The sequence below is a fragment of the Hydra vulgaris genome, chromosome 03, assembly GCF_038396675.1.
Source record: "Hydra vulgaris chromosome 03, alternate assembly HydraT2T_AEP".
NCBI lineage: Eukaryota > Metazoa > Cnidaria > Hydrozoa > Anthoathecata > Hydridae > Hydra > Hydra vulgaris.
Genome location: NC_088922.1, coordinates 19,469,660 through 19,481,744, shown reverse-complemented (window position 1 = coordinate 19,481,744; position 12,085 = coordinate 19,469,660). Strand labels below are relative to the sequence as shown.

The 12,085-nt window shown below is 25.7% G+C and overlaps 1 protein-coding gene across 1 annotated transcript in view; it reads right to left on the bottom strand.

The window, feature by feature from the left end:
- The window catches only part of LOC100200695 (WD repeat-containing protein 3), a 66,137-nt gene that overhangs the window by 23,238 nt on the left and 30,814 nt on the right, over nt 1-12,085 (bottom strand). The window contains exons 19-26 of the mRNA XM_065792583.1: nt 8,918-8,986; nt 8,665-8,737; nt 8,502-8,558; nt 7,994-8,094; nt 7,137-7,152; nt 4,382-4,477; nt 4,182-4,235; nt 3,980-4,060 (exon numbers count right to left, since the gene is read on the bottom strand). Of these exons, the coding sequence (XP_065648655.1) occupies nt 3,980-4,060; nt 4,182-4,235; nt 4,382-4,477; nt 7,137-7,152; nt 7,994-8,094; nt 8,502-8,558; nt 8,665-8,737; nt 8,918-8,986 (547 nt within the window). The remainder of the gene's footprint in view (nt 1-3,979; nt 4,061-4,181; nt 4,236-4,381; nt 4,478-7,136; nt 7,153-7,993; nt 8,095-8,501; nt 8,559-8,664; nt 8,738-8,917; nt 8,987-12,085) is intronic.

Below are 12,085 nucleotides of genomic sequence, written 5' to 3'. Positions count from 1 at the left end.
GTTCAGAAACTTTGGTTTTTAGTTCTTTATCAACAAGAGAATACCAAATGTAATGCTGATAAAGAATCTTTCCTTTGACTTGTCCACTATTTGTAGTTGTAAGGCAATATTAAACACTTTTTTCTGTGAAAATGAATAGCAGAATATTCTAGAATAATGACGGATAAAAGTTTAAGCTCGGATAAACCAAAATAAAAAAAACTCACGAAAAATAATTTGTAATAGTTTTGAGAACAAGCTTTAATATGAAGATATTTTTGAAAGTTTAAAAGAAAAAATGAATATAAGTATGTAAATATAATTAGCGAGGAATCAAAAATCCAAATTCATATATTGATTTCCCAATGCTATCCCAAGCACAAAGCTATTAACTTAACTGAACTTATAAAAGACTTGGAATGAAATAGGTTGACAAAAAGGGAGATTTATAAATTGTTATGAGTGAATGATTAAATAGTGAGAATGGTTAAATAGGGAATTTATTATAAATGAAAGTTTATAGCAAAATCACTTGAAAAATTTACGAGGTGCACCATTAAAATCATTTAAAGATCTCTCAATAAGGTTGAAGAAAAGAAGATTGTCAAAAATTACGGAAAAGTTAGATGTTACCACTGAAAGCCTGTTTCATGCACTTATTCTTAATTTTATCAAAGAGTTAATAAAAGATGCCTGGGTTTTAAAACATTTGATGGAAAGTAAATTTGATGGATCCTTTAATATATCATGCTATAAAAGGTACTCAGCATAAGAGGCTTTAGCTCTAATCTTAGACTGTAGAACGAGCACGGCTGACTATCAAACTATTTGCCAAGGAGCTTTAGATAAAGGTTGTACATTGTACCCTTCCTATAATTATACTTTTAAAGCTAAAAATGATTGCATTCCAGAATCCATAATTACTACTTCAAACTACAGTGCTTCTGTAAACCTTCAAGGGATAATGGATCATACTGCAAACAGGATTTGAAAAATTATGGATAAATCCAAACTACCTGAGCAATAATACTCTTCTACTTTTAAGCAAAGTCAAATTTGATGGTTTAACTGGACAGTCTATTTATAAACAGAGAATTAAAAATGAGGAGGACAGATTGCTAGTTCTAGTTGAAGAATGTTTCATGTGCAGCACCTGTTCAACTTAAAGTACAGTAAACCGATGTTGCTCTATGGACAAACCCTAAAGCATTCTCAACATAATATTGTCGCCCTGTTCGAATTCAATATATTAAAGAAAATCAGCAAATTGTTAAAGCAGAATATGATTTTTTCATATTCTGCTTTAAACTTACAACATTTGTGGAATTTAAAATCCCAAAAAAAAATGAATAAATTTGAAACTGCTTACAGTAGACAATTGGTATTGGACAGAGAAGAAGACCAGGATATAATGATTCTGAATTTTTTCATGCAAGCACAGCTGAAAGGAAACAATTAGCATGCAGAAGAAAAAAATTCAGAAAAAAAACTTGTTTTTAGACTTGTTATTGATGTTCCAAGAACAGAGGTTTGATATGTATAATGATGGAAACTCAACAAGAAGGGCATTTAAAAGCCACTAAATCTTTGCTAAAATATTTGGATCAAGGTCTTGTTAAACGATTCTATATTATCCTTTGTGTTACTTTTGCTACTGCTTGAGCTCTTATTATAATATAATATATCTTATTATAATATAATATATCTTATTATAATATAATATATCTTATTATAATATAATATATCTTATTATAATATATATCTTATTATAATATAATATATCTTATTATAATATTGTTTAAAAAGTTCAGGTAAGTAAAAATGTATAAATTTTGATAAAAATTGTTGTTCTTTGAAATCTTGGTGTTAAATCTATATTACACACCTTTTATGTTGCTGTATGTGTTTGCTCTGCAAGCACATGCACAAAAAATATTATCTAGGTATTTATGTCTAGGTAATTATGATATATGTGTCCTTTGTTTGGTTTTCTTGATGATGTTAATTAATCAACCAGGAAGCCAAACATATGTTATAGAAATAAATTTTATCATATAGATCTAAAAATATATAGACATAAATGCAAAAAACATGTCACATGTTATATGTTATTTGATTATGCTTCACACTAAAGTTTTTAAATGTACTATGAATCCAAAATTATTATAGATTGTTATTAAACTACCTTAAATAATTGTGTTATGTATACTTTATGTCCTTGATGTTGTCCTTGGTGTGCTACTCTTCATGTTTATGTTGAGTAACAAGATGTCAAAAATCATGTCTCAAGTTTATTAAGTTAAAAGGTCTTAAGAAAAATATTTCTGTTATAATAAGTATATTAAAAAAATGGATCAAATGTTTTGTTATGCTATGTATTTTTGGTGTTCTATACATGTATGATCATTATCTAATCACGCTGGTGACTATTTATAATCAATATAATATGGAAAATTAAGTATGAAATATGTCACATCTATTAATTATTATATCATTTGTCCTTGGGTTTATGTCATTGGTGTGTCCATCAGAGGTTTGGTAAGGGACATTACAATAATCATTATAATAGGCCGAGGTATAATGAATATTCACAAAAAATTTCAGAGTATTAGCTTCAAAAATGACAAAGATATGATTTTCGCCTCAAAAGTGATATATCTGGACCACTGTGCATTAAACGAAGAAGCTTACTTAGGACATAGGAAATAATAATGCTTGAGGCCCCTATTTTCCCCCTAGTGTTACTGGATGTTGTGTCCAAACACAATTTAATAATATAATAAGCTTTTCAGACATCTCATAGTACTCAAGCATGATTTAAATAGTAATGGATTGATTACCTCCCTTGGAGCTTTTGATGTCTACAATACCAAATAGGAAGTTTAGTGGACTAGACAATAGTGAAGTTATGCTAATGGCAATTCTAACCAAATTTAGATTCTATCCTCATTTTTACCCTAATGGCAATTCTATCCTCACTTCTTTATTCCCAAATGTATCTTTTCAAAATCTTTGTATCAAAGTGCACCATCAGACTTCACTATAGCATGTAACTTCATGTTTAGAGCTAATCTTGATATCAGGATATTATCAATGTCAACTCGTTAAGCCTTGTTAAGAGAAGTCTAAATTTGGTTATAATTGGGAGCCAATTGTAAAAAATGTCTTCTAAACAGAAGACAAACATTTACATCATTCTGAAATTTTTGTTGTTGTTTCTGGACTTTAGCTGGAGGTAAATAAAGTTCATAACATTCAGTTTGATTGTCACTATGTTTGAAAAGTATGCATCTTGATGGTTCCTTTTTTCTTTATGCCTTTAGACCTTCTCTGACATTTTTACCAGTTTTTCCTGTAAGCATTTTCACAACATCTATTGTTTCCTAACTTGATAATATTGTTTTCTTGTAGCATCATCATCTCGATTTCTGTCTCTTTTAATTCAATCTAAAACAAATTTGTTTCTTTTTTAAATAAAAAAGAGCAACTGTTCTCTTTTAAAACATTTTCAATTTAATAGTTTTGAAAGTTTAAAAGTTGTTTTTATTAAAAATAACCCTTTAACTCTATTTCTATGTTTATAAATTAATAATAAATTAACTTAAACTAAATTAAAACACCAATTAATATTTTTTTATTATTGCTTTTATTGAAACAAGTTAAAGCTGTAAATTAAAATCAATTTCATCTTAAATCTTTATTTATTTAAACAAAATTAAATTTGTATGATATGTTTTTGGGACACCCTAATACTTATCATTGTATATTGAATTTAAACTAAAAATTAATGGAAAAGAAGAAAAATGGTATTTAAATGGTAGTCAATTTTCCAATTAAAATTTTTTTATTTGGAAACTATTTTTACAATCATTTTAGTTTTTTTTTTGAGTATGTTTTACAATTATGATTATTACAATTGTTCTTCTCTTATTTCTTAAGTAAAAAAAACATTAAAAAGATATTTGTACTATTATGCTACATTGCTAATAAATATTTTTACTTGTTCTCTTTCTTCATCCAAGACCAAAAGTTCTTCAGTTCTTTCCCATATTCTTATTGATTTATCATGAGATCCTGTTACCTATTAAATTAGATAAGCTTAAATAAGATCAAGTTACCTAATAAAAATGAGAATTGTATTTTTGGTTAAGAAAAAAAAAATTGGATAAATTTAAGAATTTATTTAACATCGTAAAACTGACCAAGAATTCTCCATTGGTACTAACTGCTAGAGCCCATATTTCTGCATGGTGACCCTAAACAAGAAAATAAAATGATAATAACAATAAATGGTAAAAGTAATAATAAGTTTTATAATTTAGTTTTAATTATAAATTTAAATAGAAGAAAACTTGTATAGATAAATAAAATAACCAAAAATAAAACTTATTTCAAAATTTACTTTTAATGTCATTATGTTTTCAAACTTGTCAGCATCCCAATACTTCAATGTTTTATCTTTGCTTATTGAGAAGAAGTAATGTGTCTTAGAAACAAACTAAATAATAATACAACTGTGAGTTATGTAATACAACAAAGAAATATAATTAAACCTAATGGACAGATCTACTGAATATATATATATATATATATATATATATATATATATATATATATATATATATATATATATATATATATATATATATATATATATTATATTCTCCTATAGTCATAGGTATATTCTCCTATAGTCAATAATAAAAAAAATATTTTGAAAAAATTAAAAAACTAAAAATTGAGAAAAAGTTAAAGATGTTAGGCTAATTGTACAGAGACAAAAAAAATGGTGGTTACCAAAACCGTAATTGGATTCGGGGAGATAAATTTGAGAGTAAGCAAAAAGAGATTATTAAAGTAATTTTATAATTTAAAACACACAAGTAAATTAAATAAAGTGGTGTATAGAAAAGAATTCTGTAAAGAAAAAGAAGAAACAATATAGCACAAGAAATAAATGGAAAGATGTATAATAGCTCAATAAAGACAATAAAAGTTGATGGTATATTCCAGGGGTTGAAAACATGTGGTTCTAAATTATAGATTTTGAAACATGTGGTTTGCAAGACACGTGTGGCTCTTTTATTTAAAATGCGTGTCCAAATTATGTATTTTGCTTAATTGTGTGCCTATATTTTGCACGAGTAAAGTTTGTACACACAAATGTGTCATCATTGCTTTTAAAAACCATAAATTAATAATTTTGAAGAAATACTCATAAACAGAAAATACAGATAATATGAAAACTGACTTATTAGGTTAGAAACAGAATCTAATCTAATTATGTAAAACTCTGCCTTATCTAGAAAAAAAAAAAAACAGTGGCAAAAAAAATCAAGATGAATATTGTGATGTTAAATCTGAGCCAGCAGAAATGTATGATTATATTCCAAGTACAACTAGTTTACAAATGTGTTTAATATGTAATGAAAAGTTAAATAAAAAAAAGTTAAATAAAGAGAAAAATTCAAAAATCAAAGATGTCCTACTTTCTGCAAAGTTAATGACACTAAAAAAAAAAAATAAAATAAACATAAAAAATGGCTGAGAATATAAAAAAAAAAGTAAACTGGCCATTTTAAAAGTTGAGGTAATTTGACCATATATTTATTTGGTTTATAAATCTTACTTTTACTTTTTTTAGTTGCAATATGCCACGGACATACAACTCAAAGGGAGGTTACACACGCAGTAACTACCCCATTGAGAGAGAGAGAGTGGCTAAGGCTATGAAGATCATAGTTGCTGGTATTCCTGTTAAATGACCCTAAACCGAACCTCTGAGACTTTCAAAGTTTCTAAGAAATTAATGGTTAGACCAAAATAATGCGGAACTCTGGTCAAACTGTCATTCCTGCCAATGAAGAGCTTTTCATTGCTCAAAATATAATTACACTTGACAAATCCTATTTGCTTAAGACACTTCATCGAAAGTATCCTTAAAAAACAAAAGGATATTGTTCTGACCTTCACCAACAACTCTGGGAAAAATTAGCCCTTTGGATTCTTGAAAGGGCACCACAACCTAATTACACAGAGAATTGGTCAAAACTTTGTAAGGAGCTCTGCAGCTTAAGTGAAAAGCAGCTTTTTTTTTTTCAACAATCAAGTGAAGAAAAGCTTGTTTTTTTCAACAATTTGCAAACCCTGACCAAGGACTCTTTCTAATATAATGAACTACAATAAGACTAACTTCAGCGATGACCCAGGCTCTGAGAAAATGATTTACAGAAAGGTCACAAAATGCCTTTGCAATTTTTTTTTAGGAATTTTTGTATTTTATTACATTTGTATTTTAAACTTTATTTTAATAATTTAGTCTTGCAATTAGAAACATACTTCTTTTAATTTCTTAAACATTTATTGCAATGTTTTGTAGTTTAAATCAGGTTTTTTTTGTTAAGTGACTTAATTACACAATTTTAAGATTTTTGAAAAATGATTTTTACTAATAAACTTTGGTTAAAGTCTTAAAGCTACATTGCTGATTTTTACATATAGTTTACACTTTGCATGAATTCTTGAATAAAATCTACATGCTTACAGCTCTTGTATTTAGCAAATTATTGAAAAAAAATTTGGCCATATTATCCCATCTGACGGTATATCAACAGATTATTTTATGACAATTAGAAATGCGTAAACTTTTGCTCTATGTTCTGTAATATGTCTTGTGTTCCCTTATGTCTTATTGAAGGCCAGCACAAGAGTGAATAATCCACAATAATATAGGAAGTGCCAGTTGTTTATATATTATGTTATAAAAATATGACTAGCAAAATAATATTACTAATTAATATATATTAATTACTATATAAGCGTTAATAAAATAATTTATTCCACAAAGTTATTCAACAATGAATAATACTTTTCTGCTGAAAAACAAAATTGTATCACTTCAAGAGCCTGGAGCTGCTAAATTTTGCAACTCTACAAACTTGGTATTTATTTATTAGGCAATTTTAGATACTATATATACCTATTTTTATACCAATAAAATTAAAATATTTATTCTATTAAAACATAAGATAAAATCATTCCCCCTTCCCCCAATATCAGTTGTTTATATGAAAAACTTGCATTAATCAGAAATCCTCTTTGCTTTTAAAGTTTTTTTAATAAAAAAAGATAAATGAAACATAATAAAATAAACTCACCTGAACACCAGTTATGCTAAAAAAAAGAGAAGATAAATTAAAAAACATTGATAAAAAAAAAAAAAAAAAAAATAAAGTTTTGTTGTGTGTGTGCGTGTATGTATATATATATATATATATATATATATATATATATATATATATATATATACACACATATATAAATATATATACACACATAACAGCATATTTAGCTTAGCATTAAATGTTATTAATGATGTCATACTAAAATAGGGAACTGTGAGGTTTTAGTAAATGCATAAATTGAGGGTTTAGGTTTGGGCAGGTAATTTTTAAAACTTAGGTGTGCAAAATAAATTAGAAAACTGCCAATCTGAATATGCTAGGATAACGATGTGACCCATCATAGGACATTTATTCGTTTTCTTTTTCTTCTTTTATATATATATACTCTACAAATCAAAACTTTTACTTTTACAACATTGTTTTTTTTAAACACTTTGTAATCAAAAGTTCTTAAAGTATGATCATCAACAAATTTACTCTTTTATTCGAAATTCATTCAAAAGGAAAAAATTAGGAAATATAGATTTTTTGGAGGATAAAACTAGATGATATTGTTATGATTATATATGGCCAGGAACAAATTTTATACAACATTTTCGAGATATTGGAAGTTTAGCTTGTTGTTTTGTTTAGGGTTGGTGACTAAAAAAAAAAAGGTTATCAAATTCTGACATATTAGAATTGTTAAAGGCTCGGCCACAACATCTCAACTCAATTCATACCAACAATTCAGAGCTTACACAAAAAAATTAGAAATTTTAAGAAACACAAAATTCTTTTAAATAAGATTTTTAAAATGTTGGTTACAATATGTGAACTTAAAATCTCACCTATCATCATGAGCAAATATTGATTTATGACAGTCACCAAAATCCAATCCCCATATTTTGATATTTTTATCTGCAGATCCAGTTATAAGCAGAGTACTATCCTGATAAAAATTTTAAATAACATAACAAGTATAATAATAAAGAATATTCAATAATAAAAATATAAAAAAAACTATGCTAACAAAAATAAATTACATATTTAAAGCAACTTACTAGTGAAATATCCATACATAAAACAGGAAATTTATGACCATATATTTAAAGCAACTTACTAGTGAAATATCCATACATAAAACAGGAAATTTATGACCATATATTTAAAGCAACTTACTAGTGAAATATCCATACATAAAACAGGAAATTTATGACCATATATTTAAAGCAACTTACTAGTGAAATATCCATACATAAAACAGGAAATTTATGACCACATATTTAAAGCAACTTACTAGTGAAATATCCATACATAAAACAGGAAATTTATGACCATATATTTAAAGCAACTTACTAGTGAAATATCCATACATAAAACAGGAAATTTATGACCATATATTGATAAGAAAAACTAAAATAATTATTTATAACAATTTTAATTTTAAGATAATTTTTTTTTCAGTAGAAAAAAAAAGTAGACTTCATTATCAAAACCATGGCAACACAATAAAAACTACCTTCAAAGTATCTGTAAAAAAAACTTTAACTGTACTATCAAGTAAAGAAACAGCAAGCAGTCTACCATCAGGACTAAATGCAATAGAAATAAAAACATTTAAATAAAATAACAATAGCAAATAATTACAACTTATTGAAATTGATACTTGAATGCAATCGAATTTGAATAACTTAAAATACTTCAAAACAATCAAATATTATTAAAGCAAATAAAAGTCACATACAAAAAAAAAAAAACATTTTGATTTATACCTGAACTTTACTGCTAATATTTCTTCAGACATTTTCAAAGTCTGAGTATGTGTCATACCTAGGCGAGTGCTAAATAAAAAATAAAAAAACTATTTAATGATATTTGAAGTGATAAAAGATGACAATGAAATGATAAGAGATAGTAATGGAGTAATAAAAGAATTATAACAGAGTTGTTATAGTTATAGTAAATTATAGTTAATTAAATACAATTGAGAATAATAAAAATAATTAAACAATTAAACTAATACAAATAATTAACTATATTAGCTTAAGACACTTCAGGCTTTATGGTAAAGAATTAGATGTAGTGCATTTCATGCATGTGAATATTGATTTAGCATGGGGTTATGCTATTTATATTAAACCAAAAACTTTTCTGTTTGCTAATGTTTTAATAACTAAATTGATGTTTTTTAAATGGTATTTTAATCAAGTAATTAAGGTTTATTTTAACAGTATTTTAATAAATTAGTTAAAGTTTTAAATACCACACACAAAATATATAATTATATATTATAATATATAAATATATTATAATATATAATAATTAATATGCAATAAAATATTCATTACAAAAGTTAAAACTACAAATACATAAAACATGCTCATTATTTACAAATATAATAAATTCAGAAAAAATTTTGAAAATGTTTCAATTTTTATAAAACTAACTTTATTATCAAAATATTGAAATAATTGAAATATTTTATCTCTTGATAAATGCAGTGTTTATTAACGGTATGTATACTTAAAAAAAGCTAGTCTATATAAAAAATATACTACATTTTTTATCTAACCATGTAATGTCCATGTTAAACCTTGTTGATTTTAAATTTTAGCGCAACTATTATTATAATGGGTGATAAGTAATTATCTGGAATGACTTTGTTTTGAAATAATTAGGACATTTCTTGCACATAGACGATTATGTGGTTTTTATAAATAAACTAGATTTAACCCATTACAAAAATCATATTTATCTTTTTAAATTATTTTAAAAGTTTCAATCATAAACAATGTCTGAAAAGGAGCGCTTACAAAAACATGTGGATTAATTGTTTCAAAAACTAAAATACCAGATAGAAATTTTGTTCAGATAGTGGAAGTAAGAAACAAATGTTGTTTTCTTTATATGAATTATAAGGATCATGACTGGGCTTTGAATGATGAATCTTATTTCACATTTAATTATTAATGGAAATGGGTTCAATTATACTGATGATAAAACGCTTCTCCATTAATAAAGTATGCAAAAACTCTTTAGTTTGAAGCTAAAGTTTGGATAGCATTTTTGTGAAGAAGATTCGCTGAATCATTAGTTAGAGAAAGTGGCTTTAATTAAAGAAATGTTCACCTAAATTTGATATGGAACACGTACAAGAGCTTGTTAGAGGGATGAAGTCTTGATAAGATCATGTACGTCGAAAAGAAACTATTGAAGACAATTGAGTAAAAAAACTAAATAAGCATTAAATTTAAAACTTTTTAAAAATGTTTAAAAATCTTATATTCTTGTAAAAATATGTTATGTTACTAATTGCTTTTATTTTTTATTGAGCTGTACAGATATTTTAAACTCATTCCACATAATTACTTATCCCCTGTTATATTATTTAATAAGTAAATTTTACTTTTTTTATTGGAATTATCTACTATTAATATATATTTTCTTCAATAAGCCTTTTACTTTTTTGCCAAAATTATTTATCATTTAAACCTATAATGCTTTCTTTCCACCTTTTTATTTTACTTTACTAGAAATTTTGTTTTACTAGAAATGAAATTGTATGTAAACATTAAAAATATGTTCAAAGCATACATTTGTTTTTATAACAAAGATTTTTTCATAAAATCTCAGATAAAAAAAAATTAACTATTGCTTGGTTTTTATTTTTGAAATATATAAATTATTTTAGTAAATTGCAGTAGTTCAGAAAAGTTGAATATGAAAATAAAATAAAAACAATTTTAGGACATTAAAAACTATGTTATGCCATTGCGTTGAGCAATTTTTATTCATCACAAGACCTGAATAACTACTGATTTCACATTAAAATTTAAGTTAAGACAAATTATCAAAGTCTACTATTAAGTATTAAAATAAAGAATTCTTGAGATAAAAAGATAATATATTCTGTTCTGAATTATCTTCACAACCCACGTCAAGAGCTAAATACCAGTAAGTATAGTTTATTTAACAAAACACCAATGTTTATTTTTTTATAAAATCTTATTATTCAACTTGTACAGTGATTTTAACAAAATAAACATACCAATGTTGATCAAGAAATGAATAAAAACAATAATGAAAATAACTGTTGTATTGTTATAACACAATAAAAATAAACAATCTTATCATTAAATAACAAACTGCATTATAAAATTAATAAAAAACTAGCTAACCTCATCTAACTTTAAACGCTATCAAAAATACATCAATAGTTTTACAGTATGAATAAAAAAAGAACTACAATGGTTTAATGAACATTTATAGGAAAGCGTTTTGAACAAATTTATCAAGCTTTGTTTACAATAATACCAATAAGTGTTGAGTCAAAAAAAAAAATTTCCACTGCTGACATAACTTGTACAAAAAAAAAGTTCAGTTAGGATGATAATCCACTAAAAACTTTATGGGCTTTAGTAGATAAAGTCACATGCAAGGAGTGCAGCTACATCAATTAAGGGTTTTGCCTCGAGTAGCAATCATTTTTTTATTTACTTTTTGTTTTTTCCCTCCTTTTTAGGGTTGGGAATACCGGGATCCTGGAATCTCCAAATCCTGGGATTCCCCGGTTTTTAACAATCCCGAAATCCCGGGATTAAGCATTTAATCCCGGGATTTTTTTTGAAATCGTTTTCAGTTGAAATTTTTAAATTAAATTATTTTTTTTGTTCGATTGCATTAAAATTCGAACTTAACAATTTCGAAATTCTTGCAGTTATGTTTTCGAATAATTGGATTAAAGTTGTTATAACAATTGAAATTGGATTGCAATTACATTCTTAAAAATTTTTGGTGCTTAGTCACATTTATTCAAGTTTCCGACAATTTTTATCTCAAATAGATGTTATCTGTTTGTGACTATTTTAAAGTACAAGTTTTAAATAAAAAATAAAATTGCTGGTTTTTTGAACAGTAAATTTTCTAAAATTATAATGGCT